This window comes from Pelodiscus sinensis, chromosome 4 (assembly GCF_049634645.1).
Source record: "Pelodiscus sinensis isolate JC-2024 chromosome 4, ASM4963464v1, whole genome shotgun sequence".
Taxonomy (NCBI): domain Eukaryota; kingdom Metazoa; phylum Chordata; order Testudines; family Trionychidae; genus Pelodiscus; species Pelodiscus sinensis.
In genome coordinates, this window is record NC_134714.1 from 66,400,584 (window position 1) to 66,426,675 (window position 26,092).

The 26,092-nt window shown below is 41.8% G+C and overlaps 2 protein-coding genes across 7 annotated transcripts in view; both read left to right on the forward strand.

The window, feature by feature from the left end:
- Window positions 1-13,039, forward strand: part of GANC (glucosidase alpha, neutral C) — a 50,901-nt gene extending 37,862 nt beyond the window's left edge. For 3 of the 5 annotated variants that reach the window (XM_075927214.1, XM_075927213.1, XM_075927216.1), the window contains 7 exons: window positions 612-688; window positions 872-973; window positions 3,289-3,363; window positions 4,916-5,029; window positions 5,744-5,856; window positions 7,438-7,541; window positions 8,952-13,039. In XM_075927214.1, coding sequence (XP_075783329.1) covers window positions 612-688; window positions 872-973; window positions 3,289-3,363; window positions 4,916-5,029; window positions 5,744-5,856; window positions 7,438-7,541; window positions 8,952-9,061 — 695 coding nt within the window. In that variant the 3' untranslated portion in view covers window positions 9,062-13,039. The other 2 variants (XM_006130352.4, XM_075927217.1) reach the window with 2 other exon arrangements.
- A 2,259-nt stretch (window positions 13,040-15,298) lies between these two features.
- CAPN3 (calpain 3) overlaps window positions 15,299-26,092 on the forward strand; it is a 54,926-nt gene continuing 44,132 nt past the window's right edge. For both annotated transcript variants that reach the window (XM_006130355.4, XM_006130358.4), the window contains exons 1-2: window positions 15,299-15,934; window positions 25,214-25,283. In XM_006130355.4, coding sequence (XP_006130417.1) covers window positions 15,644-15,934; window positions 25,214-25,283 — 361 coding nt within the window. In that variant the 5' untranslated portion in view covers window positions 15,299-15,643. The remainder of the gene's footprint in view (window positions 15,935-25,213; window positions 25,284-26,092) is intronic.

Here is a 26,092-nt window from a genome sequence, read left to right on the forward strand (position 1 = left end):
CCTCATTACAGGAGGAATACCAGCTAATTCGAGTTAGGGCTTTAAATCGGAATCCCGTTTCACTGCCGTGTGTAGATGCGGGCAGTTACTTCGGGCTAGTCAATTTCTAAAATGGCGACCGGCTGGGAACATGCAAATCAAGCACGAGATATTTAAATCCCAGGCTTGATTTGCAATTCCGGTCGCCCTCATTAGCCTGCCTAGATTGATGTAGGGGGCTAGTGTAGATGTACCCTAACTCCCACTGCCTTTAAAAGAGATGTGAGCATCTCATTCCATTAGATGCTTTTGAAAATCGCATCCAGGGAGTCTGCAATCTTCAACCTTAAATACTATAGCCCCACAATTGAATCTTTAGATAATGGCAAAACAGTTACACAAGAGCTATGTATTAGTATCTTCTACTGCATTTTTAATTAGTAGATCTCAAAATGCTTTCTTTACAATGGCAGTTAGTATCATTACCCCCTTTTTACAGATGAGCCCCAGAAAGGTGAAGAGACTTGTCTAAGGTCACCTAGCAGGACAATAGCCGAGCCAGGAACAGAGTCAATGCACTATCCACAGGCAATGCACCATGTTCTCATTTCTTTTTGTATTTCTTATTCCAGGAAATGCTTTACTGGTGCATCCAGTCGCTGAACAAGAGATCACTACCATGAACATTTTACTGCCAGGGTCTGATGAGGTAAGAGTAATTAAGAACTAACTCTGATGTTTGAATCAAAGAAAGTGAATTAGCTCCATTCTCAGAAGTCGTCTTCTATCCCAGCATAACCAGTAAGTGACAGTGCTATTAGCAGGAACTAGGGACGTTAGCAGCTAGTTGGCTAGCCGTTTAACCAATAAGTGGTTGCTTATCACTTAACAGCCTATGGGAAGCCCTGAACCTCAGTCCTCCTTCTCCCTTCCCCTCACCCCGTGGAGCTGGAGTGCCAGAGGAGTGAGGTGTCACAGTCAGGGGCCACATCAGGTGAGGTTTGGGGGTTGTTGGAGGGGTTTTTTTATTCTCACTTGTGTAGTCCCCAACTGATTTTTCTGTGAGTCAGTGGTCCCCCCCGATCAAAAAAAGGTTCCCCACTCCTATCATAAATAAAGGCAATGTTGAAACCATTTGTGTTGGACTTAATAATGTACTTGATTTAAAATGAAGTTTGGTAATCTTACATGGAAACGTCAAAATGCTTAATCTATATAATAATTTAATATTTCCTTCCTTGCTGCTTAAATTAAACCATTTTCCCTAGCTGCAGCATTAGCAAAATGGCTCGGGCATAATTCTATAATTAACGACGAGGTTCCATTAGCAACTGGTGGTCCACAGAAAGGTTTACATTGAGCCAAGTGGGCCATGGGCCAAAAAGTTTGAGAACCACTGCTTTACAACATATATATTTCCTTAGCCAAATATAAGTTAAATGTAATTCTTTAATTTTATACTTCTCCTACACCTCTGCAACTCACTAGCTGACTTAAGTTGTCTGCTTAGTAATTTAATTTCCTTTTCTTAGGGTTAATTTCTCATTTATGTGACAGGAAGAGGTCAAATGTTGGAACAGAGGATAGAACACTTGAGTTAAATCTGGGGGGAAAGACATGGGGGATGGATGGTAGAAGAATGATACAAGGAGAGGTACTGAAATATTTTTTTTCTTTTAACTTTGCTGTGTGCCTCACACTGCGATCACTTTGCTTGTGAGTTTTATTCTTTTCACCCACCAATTTTCCCGACTGCATGCTCTTCAGAGCAGGTATTGTCATTTCAGCAACTAACACATTTTGGCCACTACCTCAGCCAAAATAATAATTCAAGTACTGCAGTGCAGGCTGTTCCATAACTAGATGTCATCGATAAGCGCAGCAAACTTTCTGATACACTTATAAAAGGTCAGTACCTCTCTGGAAAAAAAAGTTGTTCTTCCACATTAAGGCATTGCAATGTGCTTCTACATAGAAGACTTGATTTCAGAATTAGAAGTTGCTGAGGTGGTACTTTGGGAAGAGATTTCTTCAGATTCCATGGCTGAGTACTGACCACATTTTTCTCGGCATCTCAAGTCATTAGATTTGCCAGATGCTCTTTGAATCAGCTCTGATGAATGCAACTCATTGCACTGAGTAGAAGCTTGAGATCTAATTTTGGAAGCAGATGAAAAAAAAATACAAGGAGAAAAGGAGAGGCGAGAATAGCCTTGAGTATGAAAGGTGAAATAAAAGCCTGTGGACTTCTGGAATCACTTGGCTTAAGATAAGGCAGAGTATAGAAATATGGACAAGATTGCTTAGGGTCTCATTCAGGAAGTTTTAATGAACACTATTTTTTAGTTAAGATTTGTATAGGAATTCACTGCCTACCATGGCTGTAACTGCTAATCCTGTCAGAGACTATGGTGCAGAGGTACACGGGACTTTGTATGGTAATTTTCAATGACTAACTTTTAGCAGCATAGTTTGGAACATCCCTATAAATTCAGTCAGTTATGGACATCTAAGTTGCAGGTTTTTTGATTGCCTTGTTTTAATTCCCAGATAATAGAGAAAAGTCCACACTGACCTGTTTACAGTATTTACTCGACAGATAACATCAGAAACTGAATGCCCTTACCCTGGGAGCATGATCACTCAAAGAGAATGTGAGAATCACATGCTGTTGTGGGGGCCTGAAAATGTATTTGGCTTTTGGTGCACTAGAAGGTTTCAGTTGTCAGACCCGCCTAACTGTAACTCTTCACATGTACTAAACGCTGGTCTGAAAAGCCCTGTCATTTATCATAAAAAGAATTTTGGTTGTGAACAAATTCATAAGAAATAGACTGTATGTTCCTGTTGTCTCTTATACTCATTCTAAAGGCCCTAAAGCCAAAGATATTTGACCCATAGCACGGACTTTAGAACACAAGCTGGAGGCCTGCAGAAAATTTAGATTATGTTCAGGTAAAAATGTGCTTGCACTGAATTTGTTTCTCAGAAAGTATTTTTTAAAAGTTTCATTTTGTAAACGACACCGTTGCTTAGCACCTCCAACAGCTTTGAAATCTATTAGAGCAAATGCAAGTTCTAGAAATGATCATTCTCTATTTTGTGTATCTGTGCGGTGCACATTTGTTAAGTCTCTCACAAAGGTTATTTGATTCAGCACGCTAAATGTGATTGCTTGCATTACAAGAATACAGTAAAAGACAGTGATATCCAGAGATAAAATCACAAAGCAAATGTTCCCGCAGAGGTATTATATCCTTCCATGATATATATCTTATGTTTGTTTCTTCTGCCTTTTCCTTGATGTAGGTTTGGTATGACTTCAGAAGATTTAGACGACAGGACTGTCCAGGCACTCTGAAGATACCAGTAACACTAGAGAGTGTACGCTTCTGTCTTGTAATACAGCTTTCATTAGGTTGACAGATTAAAATAGATTTTCTCTCAAACACTCATAAATCAGTATAGTGGTATTATGCTACAGCCCAGCAAGGAGAATTAAAGTAGTTTCTATGGAGAGAGAAAAGAATACTGTCTCAACTTGAGGTTCAAACTAAGAAACAGCAAAGTGTCATATGAGCCCCGCAGGCTCATGTAGACATTGAAGGGTCTAACTATGGCAGAAGAGAACTCCACAGTGAACTCCCTTCCACCTCCAAGTTACCTACTATTTAGAAGGAGCAGTTAGTAGAAATGCTGAAAGTGCAGAGAGTATCTCAACAGTGTTTGTAGTGAAGGAGGGGTTCATTGGAACAGCCTCACATTTCTAGGTGGGACTTCTGACTGTTTACTACTACAGGCAGTCCTCGGGTTACGTACAAGATAGGGACTGTAGATTTGTTCTTAAGTTGAATTTGTACGTAAGTCGGAACTGGTACATATTGTAGGGGAAACTCTAGCCAAACATTTCTCCAGAGCTCAGTTTTATTCTCCCACACCTCACTTCCCTCAGTCCTTTATTCTAAAGCTGAGGTGTCTGCTGAGAAAAGCCGCTCCACGTCTCCCTGGTCTGCTGGGGGGGGGGGGGCGCGCTAGCTTCGCATCTCCCTGGTCTGCTGGGGGGAAGCAGCTTGTGCGGGGTTGCCTCACCCTGGCTATGTCTAGCTGCAGGCTTCTTTCGAAAGAGACTCTTTCGAAAGCATCTTTCGAAAGAGCCTCTTTCGAAAGATCGCGTCTAGACTGCAGGCGGATCTTTCGAAAGAGAAATCCGCTTTTTCGAAAGAGAGCACCCAGCGAGTCTGGATGCTCTCTTTCGAAGACGGCCTCTTTACATTGAAGAACGCCTTCTTTCGAAAGAGGAACTTTCGAAAGAAGGCGTTCTTCCTCGTGAAACGAGGTTTACCGCCATCGAAAGAAAAGCCGCGTTCTTTCGAAATAGTTTCGAAAGAACGCGGCTTGAGTCTGGACGCAGGGGAAGTTTTTTCGGGAAAAGGCTACTTTTCCCGAAAAAACCCCTGAGTCTGGACACGGCCCCTGTTTGTAAGTAAGGATCCGATGTAAGTCGGATCCATGTAACCCGGGGACTGCCTGTACATGAATGGCAGCACTGGACTGCAAGTGCCCATTATCAACGTAAGGTATAGCAATTCTTGTACTACAGGAGAGAAGGGGCTGTCTTTGTCAGTACATGTCCTTCATTCAGATGAGCTCTGTTACACTATGGCCCCAATATATGCTGTTCTTTTAGAAGACAGCCACCACATGGGTAGGCACTTTCAACAAATGCTGCTGAGATGATTTTGAGACAGGAAAAGCATAGGGTAAGATGACTTGTAAGCAGAATAGAGTTAATTTATCAACATGCTGTGTGCTGGAATTCCCTGTGGGTGATTAAAAAAAAATGCAGTTGTTTCTTAATAAACTAAAATAAAATTACTAGAGATTAGCAGTAAGATCTCCACACTTGAACTGTTCTACCTGTTTTTGCTATTGACAGATTCCAGTGTTCCAGCGAGGAGGGAGTGTGGTGCCTCTTAAGACCAAAGTGGGAAGATCCACTGAATGGATGACAGATATTTCTTACGAACTCCGTGTTGCTCTGGACTCCAAGGTATTCCAGGATTACATGTAGTTTACACCTATCTTTTTATCTCTTCTTCTTTTCACTTTTGGACTCCTGTCCCACTCCTCCTTGCTTTCTGCAGCCTCTTCCTCTAGCATCAGGGCCTGCTTTATAAGGCACAAAAGGTATCCTTCTGCTTGTTCAACCAACACAGTGTGGTCCTTGTCTATACATCAGCTAGAAGAAGAGCCAGTCTCCATCAGATTGCTATGGAGTGACTTGGCCCTCTTCTCACTTGCCTAGGTTCCACTCCTTATGCTGGGGTTCATGCCAGAGCACCCAAACTGTTCATTCTGCGAGACTGTAGGATTTCTGCCCAAATAGAGCATTTCCTCACCTTCCCTTTGCCCTTCCTCTTCTCAGCCACTCCCCAGCAGTATGGAGAAAGGAGAAGAGTGGTGGATTGCTTCAGGCCACAAACTTCCTCTCAGTTTCAGAGAAAATGAAATCAGCAACAGTCCTATTAAACACAAGTCAACAGTGGAAAATACTGCACAGCCCCCCCCCCCCCCCAATGAAACTATAACATCCAGAATGCACTTTAAATAATGCTAGATTGTTCTTCAAGGAGATGTTTTAGCCTCCCAGAGAAGATAAGATTTCTAACTGTTGACCTCAGCATATAATGATGCTTATTTTCAGTTTCACTGTCCAGTGCTTAGGCTTCTGTTAACTTTGTTCAATATCTGATGTGTTCCATAGGACTTTGCAGTAGGTGAGCTCTATCTAGATGATGGGCATTCATTTCACTACCTCCAGAAGAAGCAATTCCTGCACAGGAAATTCACATTCCACAAGAAAGTTTTCTCTTCCAGGTAATAGCAGTTCTTGCAGGTAAAACCCCCATAAAAGGAAATCTGTTTTATAATTCATTTTACTTAGCAACAAATGTGCAAGAGTTACTCTCTTCCATTGCTCAAGAACCCTCCAGTGATAGAGAGGTTCGTTTGCCAAGCTGGAGAAGTGAGTGTTGCTCTTCATGGTCCCATTGTGCCTGTATCTGGAATGCTGAGTGCAGGTCTGGTTCACTCTGTTTAGGAATGATACAGATTTACTAAATTAGATCTAATTAAGGGCAGCAACAAGGATTACTAAACTGAGAGCTTTTCAAAGAGAGGACAGATTTAGACGGATACACTCATTGTATGAATAGTTTCAGGGTAATCACATCAATAAAGGCTATGTTCTGAGATTACATGTAGAGGTAAGACAAAAGAGCAATACTTACTAGCAATGAAGCCAAGGAAGGAAATGCTGAAACATAGTCAGAAAGTGTATGTCAATAGAAGAGTAGCCTAGAAAAATAAAAAGGGTAGTCAAGCATGCTAAATACCAAAAATATCCACAGCTGCTTGTAAGGAGGCAAATGTCTCAAATATGTCACTCCCAGACTTCCACTAACTGTACTGTAGGCTACAGAGGTTGAACCTCTGTGGTCTGAGACTTTCTGGTTTGGCAACATCTGTGGTGTTAGAGTGCCCCAGCACAGAGGTTGCCGGTGGCTGGGAGCAGAGCCGTCTGGTGGGACCAGTGAGGCCCATGGGACTCCAGAGCCTGCAGTTGGCCAGACTAGGAAGCCAGTGGGGGTGCCAGAGTACATGAGGCGGGGCAGAGTGCAGAGCTGGTGTGGTTGCTGGAGTCTGCAGGGCCGGGGAGAGAGGGGGGCGCCGAGCCTGCAGCTAACGGGGCCAAGAAGCAGGGCGGGGCTCCAGAGCTCACAGCTAGCAGGGCTGCAAGCACCCGCAGGGCCGCTGCCAAAGGGGGTCAGGGTAGCAGTGGCAGGTAGCTGAGGAGAGGAATCCAGCGGTGAGGCTAGTGCCCCCCCCCCCCCCCCCGACCTTCCCTGGTCTGGAAAACTCTTCCGGGACCCATCAGGTCCCAGGGGAGCCAGATTAAGGAGGTACAACCAATACCAAAATTTGTTGTCCAAATGGATTTGTAGCACCATCATTAAGCTACAGGTTTTTTTCTCACTTCTTCAAACCTCAAGAATGAATTAGAGATCATCTATTCTATGAAACTTATCATTCAGCAAGATCATAGAATGGCTTGGGTAACATGACTAAACACAGACTAGTCCCTTGAATACAGGGAAGACTGACTTACGTAGATGGGTCCTTCACTATTTGTATCTATTTAAATCATTTTCAGATGCCATCCAGGTAACCAGGGGCTTGTGAAACCTTCTTATATACTGGTTAGGGATTTGGTGATGGGGGGAGGAGGGGAATCATACCTGTTTCAAGAAAAAGTAGGTTAGGAAAAATAAACTGTATTGGGATCCTGAAATAAGAGACTGTGGTTGTGGTTTGTCCTTCCAAGTTTTATACCTTGGCTGACTTACCAGCTACAGGCAGAAACTACTGGGTCTGAGACTGTTTTGTTTTCTTTTTCAGCTGTGCTGATGAAATTGGGCAATACCACACAAAATGTGTAGTTGAACGGATACTAATTCTAGGAGTTCAGAAGCAGCCCACATCTGTGAATGCCAATCTCCAGGGTAAGAGAAGGAATATTTTATAAATCACGACAGTTTTTTTAAAATAATGGTAGCACTAATTAAAGGTGGCAGGTGACAACACTATAAAGACAACTATGAGCATGGGAAGCAATAGTATATAAGCTGTTAATTGCCAGTACATCCCACCCCTGTTCTTGAGGAACCATCACTGTAGTGGTAGGGTAGTTCAGTTTGTAGGATGAATTAATCCTTGGCCCCTCACTGATGGTGTTGACTGAAGCACCACTTGATGCCACTAGTGTGTAAACTGGTGGCATGTTTGGGCAGAAACCACAGCAAATGTCTGTAAGGTTCAGTTATTAGGAGAAAGTCTCAATAAACACAAAAGTAAAACCAGGTAAAAGTAAAAACAGCCCCGGTCTGGGAATCAACCTAACTCTCAGAAGCTGAGAGAGGGAGCCCTGCCTTGCCCCAAAAGTTCTCCCCCTTCTGCCTCTCCAGCAGTCCTTCCACTGAGCACCTGTGCAAAGACAAGTGAAACAGAGGCTGGGGTTAACTTGTGCTCTGAGGACATGCTAGTGATTATTTTTCATTACATTTGACCACTAGGGAACTGCACTGAAACTGAGGTGTCAGTGTCTCCATAGGAAGATGTTTGCTGCCTGCTTTTCGAGACCAGGGACAAAGTTGTTGGCTGCTTCCACTGAAGGGCCCACCAGTATAATAACTCCCAAGCCAAGAAACACTTTGGCTACAGAGACAGTTGTGTTAGTAGAGCCCTGCTTGAGAGTTAACAAATGTAGATAACCTCATATCAGAGAGCATGCAGCTGGAGAAAGGGTTTAATAATAACTCTGAGACTCTCAAATAGAGTGGGTCAAACTGGTCCAAAAAAGAAAATGTGCAGGCCAAAACAAAAGTGTTTCTATTTTGTCGCTCACATGGGAGTGGGGGGAGGGGGAAGGAGGTGTCACAGAACCCACTGCACTATATAAGAGAAAGCAAGTGGAATTTGCACAGATGACCTGTCCCTCCAGGGTCCTCCCTTTCCCGTTTGGGAATCATACTGTCATTGGTCCTGCCTGCATCTGTCTCTACCCCTGCTAAGGCACAAAAAGCAGCAGTTAATGCAGAAACAAGCATTTGCTTTTGCTGGCATGTTGCTGGATGTGCCTGGGGATAAAGATTCAGAAGGCAGCTTCCCCCAAAAAAATCCACGGAGCCCTAAGGACCTGTCTGCAGAGTTGAAGTAAAGGAAGATATGATACCTTAGACTCTGATACACTCTTAAAGCATAGAGGCCAGATTTGGCCAGCAAGAACTCTTCTTTGACCATCTCCATGCCTAACAGAGAGTAAGAGAAATAAGGCAACCATGTACAGTATAACTTCGTTCAGAAGGGGTTTTCTTAAAGTGAATCATAAACTCTCTCATCCCATTGCAATACAGATGGGAAAGACAAAGAAGTGGTTTTCACGTATGATATCACGACCTCCATGTTGACCCTGGAAAAGCTATTATTGAATATTGGTGATGACTGGGAAATTCACATCATGTGAGAAGATAAACTGCATCTTCAGAGAAGTTGATGAAAAGTTGAAAGGAAATGGTTTTGAAGGACTTAACTTGTTCTCTTGAATATGACTAGTTTGTAAAATGTAAGCAGAGCTATTGCAGCCACAGGCTGATCTTTCTTAACGTTATCTTTTATAAAAGATTTATTTGATTTAGATTTTACACACTCTTCCCAGATCACTAGCTAGCAAAAGTAGCGCAAATGAGGTCATATCACTAGAAAAGGCTCATTGCTATCCTGCGAAGGTTGGCTTCATTTTGGTGGACAGGATTCTGCAGGCAGTGGACTGAATTCTGCCCTCACTTGTATCCATGATTGGGACTGGCTTTCAAGATCGTAAGCCCAAGGACTTTTAGTTTTTAATTTTAAGACAATTTTCTAAGCGTCTGCAAATTACTGCTATCTGGCTGTTTGAGTAGGGCATTTTGCAGAAAGAGGAAAGGAAGAGCCCTGCATCAGCTCAATCAAACAACATTGGTGAATCTATGCAAGATGCAAAGGACTAAAATTTATGTCTAGGACTCTGTGGCAAACTACCTTGGACAGAACCAGGAATTAATGTGTTTACTTCTGTTCCAAGCATTCCCCTTCTGCCCCTATAGCACCTAGTCCACAAGACGAGGAACAACTACACAGTCTGTTTACAGGGAAGTAAATAGCAGAGCTGGATAAACAGTTCAGCAGTTGAATCTGAACTCAGCTCGAAGTCAAGGTCTGGGGAAGGCAGCATGGGCCAGGTGATGTGAGTGAATGAATGATAATAAGTGGGTGGGAATATCATATTAAATATTTATTTCTAGACTTTATAACATTTAGGTTTTTTTAAAGGTGCCCAATTTTTATATAGGCTAATATTGGGTTTGGATATTCGCTGGGTTCCCATAAACACTTTCTGTCATAACACTTTTCTTCTTCCAGTGATTGGTCACATTGATTCCAGTTAGGTGTGCACGTGCCACATGCAGGATCATTGGAAAGTTTTCCTTTAGCACCAACATTGGGTCGTCTGTTGAGCCTCATGGAATGGCACCTGCATGGCACTCAGTATATGACTCTGCCAACCGGGAGCCTCCTCAGTTCCTTCTTGCCACCAGTGACAGTCATTGGAACTGTGGTGACTTGTCTAGCAAGTTCTCCATGTTTCTTTAGTTTCACTTTAGAGCCAAAGTGCCAGTCCCTCCTTCTCACAGTTTGGGAGTTTCATGGTTAAACCCCATGGCACTTCTATGCTCCGAATCAGTGAGGGAGGTCCTACTTGGCATAACTACAACCCACCACCTAGCTATGTCTTGAGTCACCTCATTGGAATCAATATGAGCAATCACTCTAAGAAGAAAAATGGTTACTCACCATTTCACATCTGTTGTTCTTCGAGATGTGTTGCTCCTATCCATTCCAAACCCACCCACCTTCCCTCTGTCAGAGTAAGTGGCAAGAAGGAACCAAGGAAGTGCCGGATCGGTAGGGTCATATATTGAGCATGTCATGCCAGGGGGTTCCACAGCTGACCCGATGGTGCTGCTAAAGCGAAAGCTTTCCAATGATAGTGCATGCAGCAGACACAGACACACCTAACTGGAATGGATATGAGCAACACATGTCAAAGAGCAACGGGCATGAAAAAGTGAATTAACTGTTTTTTTTCCCACCCCATCCTCCTCCCCCAGTGTGTTTTGTTTGGGGGGGGAGTTGCCCAGGTTTCTATTTGAATAAGTACCAATTGTTTAAGTCAGGTGGGTGGGTATAGAAAGCCTGCACAAGAGAAGCTCTGTTATAATTGATCTTATAGGACCTGTGAAAGCAGGGCTCTCTTCCTTCAGACTTTAATGAGTCCTTGGGGAGTGAGGGTATGCTCCCACATTCATGAATGCACGCAGGGAATACATGCATGCATTCATGAATGCAAGAGCATGCCCTTAGGGTAAGTCTACACTGCATTCTAAAATTGAAATAAGATATGCAATTTGCGCTACGTAAATTGTGTATCTTATTTTGATTTTATTTCAAAATGGGCTATTTTGAAAATTGGCACCAAATTTTGAAATAAAGCGCTATTTCGAGCTATCCATTATTCCTCCTGCAACGAGGTTTACAGGGATGGTGAAATAGCGCATTCATTATTCCAAAAATATTTCAAAATAACAAGCGCATTCCTTGGATGCAGGGTAGCTATTTGTGGTATCCCAAAATAGCCTTGCAGTGTAGACATACCCTTAGTGAGATGAGGCTGGAGGATGGGAATGGAGGATACTGTTCCACACTGAAAACTTTAAAATGCTTAGAGTTTTCATTTTTATCTCATCAAATTTTACACCATTTTAAAGTTTTAACATGTTTAAAAGACTCTGCTTTTACCTTGAGCTTATAATCTTGTACTCCCACCTCCTCTGCACCCATTGCTCTGTACCCATTGCTCCTCCTTTCAGAGTTCTCTCTTCCAAGACCAGGTTACATAGCTCCATGCCACCGTGCCCCCAGTACAGCCAGTCTGTGCTACTGTCACTGCTTAGGAGTTAGTTTAAAATGTCTGCCTACCCCTACTTGATATCCATTTTGCTTTAAGTCCTATGTTATATATAAAACAAGCCAGAGTCAGCTCTGATGCAAATCTGTGAATTAAGTCAGTGTGTTATATGGATATGAGAGCAGAATTCACTCCCTTCTTTTAGCAAAATGAAGATAATAGTAAATAGTTTGCTTGTCTTTTCAGCTATTCTCTTGTAGTATGCTTAGGAGTGTGGGTGGTGGGGAATAGAGAGAAGATCTCTAACTGCACACTGACCAGCAAATACCAACAAGCTTATACTTGTGCCAGCATTTCCCACTAAGCCAACTCTGTGCTTAGTTGGGCAGTTCCACCTGCTGCAATTTATTCTCTGTAGGGATTTCTGGAAGTGCCAAGTTTCAATACAGCAGCAGCAAACTGTTACCGTTATGTTCTAAACAACTGACTGCAACCGATTCAAGCAAGCCCATTCCACATGGAATCCTGAGAATCTCCTGCCCTTTAAAATTATATGCCCACTTTAAGCAGATATGATCAGCAAAACTTTGATCCCAACGCTAAACGTTGGGGACCTGAAGATTTCTATTTAAATCACAGTTGGGCAAATCCATGGTGGGTGACTTGAGATGAATCCTCTGAAGTCTTGAGCCTGAAATAGTACTATTTTGAAAACATGAGGATTTCACTGATCTGTACTTTCCAAGGGACATAAATGACAAACACAGAGCCCAATTCTGGCCTTCATTATGCCAGAGAGGGCAAAATTTGGTCAATTATCTTCCTACCTCAAAACTTAGGTTACAAAGAACTGGTCCGCCTCTTTGAGGAGGCAAGGGGCCTGATTCTGCTCTAACTCTGGAATTTCACTAACCAATTACAGAGGGAGTCTACAGAACTGCAGTTCATCTACAGATTTGACACAAACTGATTGGCACATTACAAAGCCAATTTCTTCTGCCATTACCATCTGTATTTCCACACCAAAAGCTATGTATGGGACACATCCAGCCCACTTAATTAGCCTCATTAACACGGGTCCTACAGTTGACAGGTACTTCTGCTGTTATATATGTATTTCCACTCCAATTCATCTGATGAAGTGGGTTTTGCCCACAAAAGCTCATTATTCTATATATTTTGATTAGACTTTAAGGTGCCACAGGACCACTCATTGATTTTATGTGGTATAACTCCACTGAGTTCAGTGGTGTCACTCCTGATTTACTCAGCATAAGGGAGAGGATAATCAGGCCCTTGCTTATTATCAGTCTGTGAATTTTACATACAAAACCTATTTCTTAACAGAGTTCATTATTACTTTCTGCTTCTGAATGTGACTTGACTGCTATTGCTGGTGTCTATTTAACATTCCATTAGAATGGTACAGACATTTTATCTCAGTCTTATGAAGTGTGAAGACATAATAAATTAACAAAGATTGTTTTCATTGTGAAATGAGTCATATGCTTTATTTCCTCCATCCTTCTTCCCACCACGGATATCCACAAATAAGTACGGGTACGTCTAAACTACATGGCTCCGTCGACGGAGCCATGTAGATTTGTTGTTTTGGCAAAGTCAAATGAAGCCGCGATTTAAATGATCGCGGCTTCATTTAAATTTACATGGCTGCCGCGCTGAGCGGACAAACAGCTGATCAGCTGTTTGTCGGCTCAGCGCGGCAGCCATGTAAATTTAAATGAAGCCGCGATCATTTAAATCGCGGCTTCATTTGACTTTGTCTATGTGTCTAATCTACATGCCTCTGACGACAGAGGCATGTAGTCTAGACACAGCCTACCATTTTAGTATAAGGTGGAGGCTATGGCTATCTACTGATAGGTAGGCTGTGCCTCTCACTAATATCTGAGCACCTAGCAAATAATTAATTTGCTAAATTTACAAATAGCAATAATGAACATGTTTACACTGACTCATGCTGTTAGCAACTGAAGACTGATTTGGGATTAATTCAAATTTCATACCAACTTTCTAGATTCCTTTTTTAAAAGGAGGTAGTATTTGTGCCTCCCCTGCCAAACAATGAACTTTTAGTTTGATGCTAATTCATACTTGTGTGTGAACTTCTCCCTGTCCATCATTTCAAATACCAGAATCCTTTCTGAGTAATTCCATTAGCAAACATAGAAGTCGGTATCCAAAACTTTAATTGGTTCCAGAAAGATCATTTGTGGTTTACAGGATCTTTCAAAAAAGCACTCTGTTTTCAAAAGAACCGTGTCTAGACTGTGGTTTCAATTTTGAAATAGCACTTTTTCGAAAGAGAGTCATTACGTGATTATGCAAATAAAGCATGGGATATTTAAATCCCGGCTTCATTTGCACTTTCGAAGTGCTTCATTTACATCCCTCTGCTAACAGAGGGATGTAGTCTAGACATAGCCTATGTGCAATGATACTGTTCTGTTCTTATGATAGTTAAGTGAATGTTTCTATTGGAGGAAAACAAAAGCTGAAGACAGACATGCCCTTGCAAAAGTCAGGGTTTCAAAGCAATAAAAGCTGCAATCTGGCTATTTTGAATCATTCCTAATAATATCCTATCGAGAGAGACATCTCTTGCCAGGATCTCCTGTAAAACCTACAAGACTCATGGCCAAATGTAAGGAGGAAATTATCAATGCTACAGATGGACAGCCTATCTTGTGACAGCTGCTTTTGCAGCTGATGTTTTCAGATTCCCCTTTCTATTTTGTGTAAGTATCTTATTTACATACTTCTTTGAGGCAAGATGGGGGAGGAATTGTGTCTGTACAACATTAGTACCTTGGGGATTATACTTAAGAAGTTATTCCTTACTTATATGATGTGAATCCTGAGTGCACTTACAAGAGTTGTTCCTTGAGCTTCAAAGATTATTTGCATCCACATGACTTGATGCCATTAATTCAAGTGAACTAAGAACCAGACCTGAAAAAACACAGTTTTGGCAAACAAGTTTTATACACATGAATTGAAGACCTATAAATGGGCTACAGCCCAACCCCTAATGTCACTGGCCCTGAATATGCTGTAATATAATTTAAGACTTCTTGGTTAAAGAAAATCTTAATGGTATAGGGCATATCCACCCACAGAGGTACGTGTTTACTATTTAAACACCTGGAGCTATAGCAAACAGCTAGGAATGAGCAATACATGCTTAACTCTACATACTGTAAATAATCCTATTGAAGCCAATGGCTGTGCATTCACTGTTTAAAAAAAAAAGTATGTTTTTATATCAAGTTTGCTATTTTACTGTAAAAACTTAGTTGACACAAGTCACTGTAGCTTGATAGAGCAAATCAAGCTAAGCCTGTCAGATGATTGGCTTCAGGGGGTCGTGATGGGGGAATACATGATGTCCCCACTTGGACGTTAAGTTGAGTTGACCATCTCAGTATAAAGACACTCCCTTTTTGCAAAGAAGACAGAACCAATGAGTAAAGCTAAATATATGCATAAATCTTTATTACATCAGGACCCATCTTAATGATAAAAAACATGCTATAAAATGCAGCTTAAAGCCAATATGTAAGTGTAATGTGCAGTTTAAATATTTTTTGCAATTAAAAAAAAAAAAAAGCTACATGACATCAAGAATCAGCCCTACCGTTTCTGAGAACAAGCCCAGAATAGGAAGAAACTGCATATCAAATTGACACTCATTCCCTTTCTCTCACCCCTTCTCTCTCCCCATGTTTATTTTTAGTTTCCTTGTCGAAACCTCTACAGAACACAGGCACACACTCTCACACGCATGCTGTAGGTATACCAACACCGGACAGAAAGTTACTCAACGATCTCTCTTACTTCCTATTGAGGAAGAAATTTTGAATTCTGATAAAATTACCACAGCAAGAAGGTCAGGATGATGTATAAATTGCACTATTCCATGATACATTAAAAGTGATAAAGTAACTTGGACACTTGCAGACAAAGGAGAGAGCTGCTAATCTGTTTATGCAGTGACTTCCTCTTTTCTGTAGTTTCCGTCCAAGAGCTTCCTTTTTTTTTTCCTCCTTAATTTTTTAATTTTCTTTAAATTGAATTTCCATGCCGTCGGCCATAAATGCTGTGGTGGCTCAACAGACAGAAGCTGGGTCAGTTCCCAGCACCAACATTAGCACAACAGCTGAAACAGGAGGAGGCCCTGGGGGAATCTATTCTGCTATCATCAGTCGCAACCAACCCATTATTAGAGTGAAGGAAAAGACCTTTGAAGAACTTCACAAGAAATGCCTGGAGAAGAAGATTCTTTATGAGGATCCTGATTTCCCTCCTAATGAGAGCTCCCTCTTCTACAACCAGAAGCTCCCCGTCAAGTTTGAGTGGAAAAGACCCCCAGTGAGTAATTTGTCTAATTAAAACACTGAAAGCCTTTTTCTAATTATAAATATAATCAATGCAGTTATCTATGCTGAGCACATTCACTTGGGGAAACATATACCCTGGAAACATATTTCTCAAATTGTTTTCTAGGATTGGGAAATTTACTGTCTAGGATCTGTGGGGATAGGGAAGTAAGATAGGAAAAAAAACAAGTTGACCTGAAAATCAATAAAACCTTGGATTGTTTATTTGGAACTTTCTATTTTTTGAATGTATTTTAACTGACCCTTATTTGTTGTAATTTGTTGGGAAATTTCTCATCCGAAGACACAAAGCCAAAAAAAAATTAAACCTCTCCTCTTTCTCCAACACACAGACTTGGGCCAGTAAAGATTTATTTATTTTTTAATACTACTGTAATTTACTGGTGAGTTTCTTAATATTACTGCACCACAAACTGCCCCTTGGGCAGATCTTTTCATTTCCACAAGTACCTTTGCGAGGACAGTTCTGAGTTATACCTATGTTGCCACAGTTAAGTCACAACAGTTGCATGCATGTGACAGCAGAATCTGGATGACTTTCTTTTATTTTATTATCTCATCAGTGATTTCCAGTATCACTTTTTCCTAAATGCAAAGCTCAGTATCCTATCATCTGTGTGCTATAAATTGGTGGGTTATAATAATTACGATGGTGGATTCATGTTTAAAAGGTCCCAAATTCACCAATATTTCTGACCTTCCTGACAGACTTCTCCCTACCCAGCCTTCCCCTCAGAGTGAATTCTCCCCCCAAAGTGCTGAATCCCAACCAAACCTAGATGGACTCTTGTTTTTCCTCTCACTCCTAATATTCCTTCCAAGTGAGGCAACCCAACTCTCCCAAGGGCCACCTGACCAGCTGTATTTTGGGCTGCTGTCTGTCACTGTTCCATCTGGGCCTCTCTACTTGTGAGGGCCACATTTTGAGGATCTTGCCTTTATCCCATCTCGATTATTATAGGATTCATTTTACATATGTGCAGCATTATCCTATACTTCTGTTCCATAATGAAACATTGATTGAGCTGATGATACAGTATAAAGCTAAAAGGCCAGTGGCCTTGCAGTATGGATATCATAGAACCAGAAAATGACTATAAAGTTCTATTACAGTTATTTCTCCATAGAGTGAGAAAATGAAGGGCAGGAAGATATTTAGTCTCCGCAGAGGTGAAAGTAAATGGGTGCGCCGTTTGAGCAAGAGCTGGCTTAGCTGTGGCAAAAGCCAGCAGGGAGCTGTTAAAAGAGCTGGCAGGGACCCAGGCTGCAATAGGACCATACCTGTAAGAAATTAAATTACTTTCACTCCTGAGACTGTGATGATATTTTGTGCGAGAGTGATTCACACAGTCTGGGATAAAAGCTGCATTGATTTACATCTCAAGTAACATCATGAAGTTTGTGTCTCTACATAATGACAGAACGAGACAGAACCAATAATAAAAATGCAAGACAGTTCAATCAAAATTAGAAGGAGAATTTATAGTGGAGTTAGTTAAAAACATTTCTGATGTGGTTTGACCTATCTATTGCCCCAAGGTTTCCATAGACCTAACTGGCTATCATTTAAGTCAGTGGTTTTCAAACTTTTTTTCTCATGACCCAATTGTAGAAAATTGTTGATGCCCGTGACCCTACATAATTTGAGTAGCGTGTGGGCACCAGAGAGGGGGTTGAGGATGAGAGCTTCAGCTTTGGGTGTGAATCAGTGCTGGGGTGGGAGGGGCTTAGGCAGCTTCCTGCCTCGCCTGACACCACAGACCATGATGCACCCCAGAAGCAGCCAGCAGCAGGTTTTAATCAGTGGCACTGCAGAGCTAGTGTCTGGGGCAGGGGCAAGTGCACAGAGTCCTATGCACTCTTCTGTCCCCACCTAGGAGCTGGGCCTACTGCTGGCTGCTTCTGGGGTGCAGTGCAGTCTGAGGTACCAGGACAGGCAGGAAGCCCGCCTTAGCATCCTCAGGGCACATCCATACAGCAGGACTAAAGACAAAATAAGCTTCACAACTTGAGCTACATCAATTGCGTAGCTTAAGTATTTCGGCTTTTGCCGCTGTCTATAGAGCGGGAAGTCCGAGAAGGATCACTCTTCCTCTGACTTCCCTTACTCCTTGTAAAATGAAGGTTACAGGAGTTAGAGTAATAAGTCCTCCAGCTCGACATTATTTTGACATTATGTTGAAATAATTGCCTGTTGTGTAGACAAGGACTATGTTGTTTCGGAATAATGTCAGTTACTGATGTTATTCCGAAATAACACTGCTGTGTAGACGTACCCTCACTGATCACCCTGAAGCAATGAGACCCAGTGCTTGACAGTCTATGAACCAGTACTGGGTCGCAACCCATAGTTTGAAAACCACTGATTTAAGTGAAGCAGCAGTTGAATTGACTGGCAAGAGCACTACTTTCTCATACTTCCACAGGCATAGTCAGTGGATATGAGAGGAGAACTGAGTAAAGGTGTGTAGATAAATGAAAGTGATACACTGAAAAGGGCAGCATTTAACACTCATGTTGCACAGGTGTAAATGACTACACAAAATGGAGGATTAAACCTTTGGTTTCTAGGACACCTCAGATTTTTGGGCCCCTATCCCAGTGATCTTCAATCCACCTTGGAGAAAAATCTTTGATGGAATATGAGAGCTTTTTAATGATTATGTGACAACAATGTGCCCAGGGTTGCACAGTACACAGAAATGCAACCTACACATCTAAATGTCAGACCCTAAATTATTTTCCAAACTGTTTCAATGCAAATTTTAATTTGTATAAAGGAGGCAGCATAGACTAGAGGTGAGAGTAGGGCATTGGCAGTCAGGAGATCTGCATTCTGATCCTGGCTCTGGTACTCTGCTGGGCTGTCTGATGCTGGGCCAGTCAGGAAGGCCCAAATTCTCAACTGTGTCCTTTCATTTGGAGTGACAATGTTTGGATGCCCAACTTGAAGCTCATTGGAGCTGCTGAGCAGGCAGAGCTGTAAATTGCAGATGTGGGTGCTGAGTACCTCTGAAAATCAGGTCATCTTTGTCTCAAGCTAGGTACCTATAGATAAGGAACTTTAAAATTAGTTAATAGTTTCTGAATAATTATGCCTTACCTGCCCTATGCCTGTTTCCTTATCTGTAAAAAGTAGAAGACCCATCTTTATAAAATGCTTTGAGATTTTGAAAAGTGCACATAAATGCAAAATTTTGTAGTGTATTATAGTTAGAAGATACTCTCTCTCTCTATGAATTTCAGAAGCAGATACATCAGCAGCTTCTCTTATAATTCATTCCTCCTCCTCCTCCCATAAACTGAAGCTAGAGTTTCTTTTATTTGTTACTGCAGTCTGCAGATTGACCCAAGACTTTCCTTCCCTGGCATTTAGAACTGCAGCTCAAATGTGCTTCTTCCCTGCTAGGAGAAGAAGAACTTGTCTGATAATGTTACGGACTGGAATGGCAGTAATATACTAATAATAGGACCATAAAGACAACTTAATATGATGCTGGGGTCAAGGGTATTATGCTAAAGGATTAAAACATCAAACTGCCAAACATTCAAGGCTAAATTGCAGAGGTACATATCCATATAATCCATTTCATAAAGATATTGACATCTTCCATTCTTACTTAAATGATGGGGGTAGGGGAAGGAACCTTTGTTAAAATAGAGTTTAAGATTGTAACTAGATGAATTTACAACACTATTCTTAGAACAATGTAGTTATTTTAAAAACTGTTTAAGACTCAGGTAATTTGAAAACTGTAGTTTAAAAACAGAACAAAATGAAAAATGCCAGGCAGTTTGCAAGTAGTGAGAGACCATTCCAAGGCCACCTTTAACTCTGCTGCCTTTCTCTGACTACCACATGTATCTTAGATATGCAGTGTTTTCCCAGAAGGAATAAAAAGTACATGTTAAATGGAGCTAGGTCCATAGATTAAAGCACAAGACTAGAAGGTATGGGTTCTATTCTTCACTACCACTAACTTGCGGAGTTTCCCAAAGAAAATCAGTTAACCTCTTTTTGTCTCAGCTTCTCCCTCAATAGGATGGGAATAAAAATATTACTTACAATTATGTTATTTTTTCTACTAATTATTATGCTAATCTTTGAAATTCTTTAATGGAAGCTGCTATATAAGAGTCAAGTATTATTGCAAACACTACTGTGTCTATAATATTAAAAATAAATAATAATAGTGTACCAGTGACTCTCAACCTTTCCAGACTACCCTTGCAGCAGTCTGATCTGTCTCGTGTACCCCCAAATTTCATCTCACTTAAAAATTACTTGCTTCCAAAATCAGACATAATAGTACAAATGTGTCACAGCACATTATTACTGAAAAATTGCTCACTTTTTATAAATCAATTGGAATATAAATAATGTACTTACATGCCTGTGTGTAGAATATAGTGCAGTGTAAACAAATCATCATATGAAACTTTAATTTATACTGACATGGCTAGTGCTTTTTACGTAGTCTAGTTATGTTAGCAACTATCTAGATCAGCTGACAATGCACCCTGGAAGATCTGTGTACCCCCAGGTGTATGTGTGCCCCTGGTTGAGAACCACTGCTCTAAACCTAATTAGCATTTCTCTTCTGCAGATCTGAAAGTGCTTTACAAAGCACATTATTCGCTCTGTTCTCCAGATGGGTAATCTAAGGGTTAGAGGTTAAGTGACTAACCCAAGGTCCCACAGTGAGTCAGTAATAGAAACAGAAATAGGTTGTAGGCTTCCTGACTTTCAGCCCTGAGCTCAATCCTCTAGCTGAATATAGCCCTATCTTGCAAGTGCGGAACGCTAAGAATTTTGGTAACTCTCCACTTAGGCTGGGAATATAGACCTGCAATTTGAGGCTGAGTTTCTCCATTTTGCAATGGGATAGTTATTGTGACAGAGAAGGGGGTTCACAGTCTAGGAACCTATCTGCTCTCAGATATCTGTCCCTGAAGCCACAGGAACCACCATCAACATAAATAAATCTGACCTTCCTCCTCCACCTCTTAAATAATTGGCCTGTGCTGTGAATGCATGGGGACTGGTCTTTGGATTACTCTCAGGAGGATAGACTGCCACATAGAGCAGCTGTGAACCTTGTCAGAGGGATAGGGTGAACAGAAGCATGTGATTCCAGTCTGCTAGCGACTGCCATAACATGAGCTGAATATACACGGACTTTACTCAGGCAAAATTCAGTTGACGTCTATGAAAGTTTTGCCTGAGTAGAGGATTGCAGGGTCTCACACAGTGTTTATATTCAAACTATACTTTAAACTTGTTTATATAAATTCTACGTAATTAATACCTCATAATTATTGCATAAGATTAAATCATTTAATTGAAACTGTATGAGGGCAAACTCAAGGATCAGATTCTCTATTGCCCTTCTCTTTTCTATTTTGTGCAGAACTGGATCAAGACCCTAAGGGAGCTGATTTCAGCTCTCTGATTCTCATGCTGTCCTGATCCTAATGCAAATTAGAGTACAGTAAAACTCCAATAGTCTGGCATCCAATAGTCCGGCACACCTGATAGTCCGGCATCAAAATGGCAAGAGTAAGCTTTGGCAAAAAATGAGTCACAAGGTAACAGCTGAACTGAGCAAAAAGGGTAAAAAAAGGCTTAAAAAAACTAAAACATTACAGTATACTGTATACAGTATGTATAATAAAAAGGGTTAAGAACACTTTATATACAGTATATAATATATACAGTATATATATAACCAGTTTATAGTACCTCCTGATAGTCCGGCATATCTGATAATCCGGCACCACCTAGGTCCCATAGGTTCCGGATTATCGGAAGTCTACTGTATTTAGGGGATGGGTTGTTCTAATTTAAAATGTCTAGCTCTGCTTCCTTAAGTGACCATATGCTGGCTGAGAATTGGAGAGCTATGCTCCATCCCATCTGCACCCCTTCACACCTCCTCACTTCCCCACCCCAGTCTCCCATGCATGCGCGTGCGCGCACACACACTCACTCGCTCTCTCTCTCTCTCTCTGCCTGGGAGGATTCAGAGAGAAGCTGGCTCCAGTGACTTTACGCCAACCAAGTATTCCTATCAACTGGCCAGCTGCAGCCACATAAAATCCCCTCCGCACTGATCAGGAATAGAACTGGGACTGAGAATCTTGAAGAGACTATACAAAACCTGCCAAAGGAACCTGAGACCTATCTGGAGAAAATAAACTGTATAGCAATGTGTGCTCTAAAATTAGTACTTTACCTTATACATTATAACATAACAGTCCAGTTAATATATTTTGTGTGGTTGGAGTCTTTATGATCATTAACTAATTAATTCTCATAACACACTTGGAAGGTAGATAAGTATTATCCTTATTTTACAGGAAAGGGAAACTGAGGCACAATCTAGCTGAATGACTGGCCCAATGCTGTACAATAAACTAGTGGCAGAGATGGGATTAAAGATCAGGAATTCCTGATTTCCAGCTTTCAGATCAGCCTACTAAACCATGCTGCCTGTCTAAACTTGAAGTGACTCAGCAAAAATACATTTGAATCTCTATGCAGGGTTCAGTCATCTGACAATAGGGATTTCAACAGAAGAGCCCTTCATTCCTATGCAGAATCTCAGAATATGCCGGCTTCTTACAAATACATTACTTAGATTGTAAACTCTTCAAGACAGAGATCATTGCTTTGCTATATGCTTGTAAAGTGCCTGAGGTCTTGTACACAGTGGAACTGAGGCCTCTAGTCAATAACAAAGGACATTTAATAAATACTAATTGTACCACAAGGGAGCACAGATTATCACAGTACAAGATATTAACTCTATCACGGGATTGCAGAGAGGACCCCATAGCAATACATTATGCCACCAGTATACCCAAGGAATCACATTAAAATATGATATGCCTTGAAAGCACCGATGGAATTACATTGCTATTCACCATGCCACAAGTGTGCAGAGAGAATTGCACTATAACCCATCATACAAGGACGATGCTAAAGGGATTGCATTCCAGTACCTCACATGATCTTAGGATGATTACTCTGATATATCACGCGGACTTTGCTAAGTCTCTTTATGGTATACTGTAATGTGCCATTAGGGAGGGCTGGGCATCTGATTGCAGAATGAGCTTACTAAAGGCTCCCCTTTAAATTACACAACAATGTGAAATTACTAAAGAGAGTACAATAGCATTCAAATATGAGAAATGAACTTCATTACATTACAGTGAAAGATTGAAAAGGGGGCCTTCTACAAGCCTATTCTGATACATTAGCACTGACAGGAAGACTCCCTTGCAGTATTGTACTTTTACATACCCAGTTATCAGTCTGTTTTTGCTGAGTCATTAAAGCTTATTAAGAGGACTTTCCAAGGCAGTACTGCAATGCAAAAGGCTATCTGTGAAATGTAATGGACATGTGTGACAGGTATTGCAAACTCAGGCAGGATCTTTGGGGAGGTTATCTATATCTTTGTGATCCTATTGTATCATCCTTGTAAAAAGTTATCTATTTTCATAAACCAGGAACTAAAATCAGTCAGAACTGACACTCCTGGAATGGGTAAGCAACTCCAGAGAAATAGCGCCCCTACACAGAATTGGAGAAACTGGTTCAGCCTGGGTCCTAGAGGCCTAATGAGACAAAGAAAGGGCTTTTGGCATAAAAAGCTGGGTTTAAACTGACTAAGAGATCTTCATTGTAATCCAAGCCATGAACATGGACTTTTGACCTGTGTTGTGGTGGAGGGCAAACCCTGCTAATAGATTGAAATGACTGGAAACTACCAGAGTCTCCAAAAGTCTAAGGCTACGTCTACACTGGCCACAATTTCCGGAAAAGGGATGCAAATCAGGTAAGTCAGGATAGGGAAATCTGCGGGGGATTTAAATATCCCCCGCGGATTTAAATAAACATGTCCGCCGCTTTTTTTCCGGCTTGGGAAAAAGCCGGAAAAAAAGCGTCTAGACTGGCGCGATCCTCCGGAATAAAGTCCTTTTCCGGAGGATCTCTTATTCCTACCTGTCCGGTATTTTCTAATAGGTAAGTTTTATTATTATGAGTATCAATATGTATTATTATTTTATTATTATGAGTATCAATATGTATCAATATGTAGTTGCGTACTGCCTGGTTGGTAGACGTGCTCACACTGCATGAGTCATGCTGCGTGAGCGTGTCCACCAGCCAGGCAGTATGCAACTACGCAGTAGAGGGGAAAGGAGGGGAGGGGAGGGGAGGGTGGGATGGAATCCCCGGGGCCGGACTCGCTTGTGCTCCTCTGGGACCGTGCACATGACAGGCAGCACCCTGGGATCTGCGTGTGCCCAGGCCAGGCCCGGGCCACCCCCGCTCCCTCCGACCTCCTCCCGGCCATCCCTGCTTTCCTGCGGCCGGTTCCTTCCCGGCTAGCCCTGCTTCCTGCTGGACAGTTTTCTCTCCCCCCCCCCCCATATCTCCCGGCCAGCCCCACTTTCCCCGACCCCCTCCCAGCCAGCCCCACTTCCCTCCTGGCCATTCCCCTCCCCGCCCCCCCACCTGAGATCAAGTGTGTCTGGTATTTTTTTTAAGCCATCTGGTAACCCTAATCACACACACGCTTTTGTGTCCTGTCACACACACTGTCTCTCATCCCTGCAGCATCTCCTCACACAGTATGCACAAAGACACACACACACACACACACACACAGCTGCTTCATTTGCATATGCTTTTCCGTAAGAAGGCTACAGTATAGACGTAGCCTGGGTGTGTGGCAAATGGGTGAGGAGCTGTCATTTGTGGGCTGTCATTGCAGCTTTGAACCGAAGGAGCAGCACAAGCTGGAGAGAGACAAAGGCAGGATGGCAGGAGTGAAGCTTGACTTCAACCAGGGAAAAGAGGATCCTGTTGATGGATTGTGTTGCTGACAAATGTGTTTTACTGTGGAATATTGCCGCGCTTCATTTGCATAAGTAATGAGCAGCCGCTTTTGCGCAAGAGGCTTTTGCGCAAAAACGAGCCGTGTAGACGGCTCCTTTTTGCACAAAAACCCCCTCTAGCGCAAGCGCTGTTCTTCCTAATTTTTTCAGACATATCCTGGGCAGTCACTTGCCCCAGGACAGCACTCTGTGTTGCAGCATCACAGCTGCAGGCCCTGACATTACTCCCCACCCCTTAGTTGTAGAAACAGCAGGTTCTAGTGCTGGCACCAGGATTACTATGCAGACATCATAAAGCACATGTCTCTCTGCTCATACCTATGTTTGTATCTTACAGGAAATCTGTGAGAACCCACGCTTTATAATTGGTGGAGCCAACCGAACAGATATTTGTCAAGGAGAATTAGGTATGCCATTTTGTCTTCTGTATTACGTTTTGGATTTCTTCTGTAGTCCCAGATAACTGCATCACTGTTTAGCTTTAGTTTGTACTTGCTCGGCAGGAGTTTAAAACATTTATGTTTCCTTGCCATAACTCTTCTCAACCAAGCCACCTTGTCCTGTAGGGTTGCAGATGAGGACTGTGAGAGAGAAGCTACTGTGTGTACATGTGCTTTGCTATTTGTATTGTTAAGTTTATTGGAGGGCAGCATTTTGCAAGGCCTCTTTTCTTCCAGGCTTTCAAGAACAGAGTGAGTTAAGGAGACAAAGTCTAAGTGAAGCAACTGTCTGTAGTGAGAGGCTGAACAGATGAGGAAGAGTCTTATTTAACAGTTTATTTGGTCAGATTTTTTATTTTTTTATTTGCAGTAAGTATGCCACAGTTCCACTGAGCTAAGCACAGTACAGATGTACGCTAAAGGACAGTCCCTGCTGCGAAGAACTTATAGTCTGCAAGACAAGAGGTAGCACAAGTAGATGAAATGAACAAGCAGGGATGTGGAAAAAGGGAAGATAAGGCAAAAAGGGAAGATAAAGCAACAGCAACAGGAAGTTTCAGCATAGACTAGCTGTGTGTATGGTTTATAGTCGGAGGCAGTCACCATATACCTAGAGCAAAGAACAGTTGCATTTTGACAGAGAAAACACTAGTTATGTCAGTTATAAATATACAGAATGCTAACTATACAGCAGGGCTACGTCTAGACTACATCCCTTTTTCGTAAAAGGGATGTAAATTAGACATATCGCAATTGCTAATGAAGCGGGGATTTAA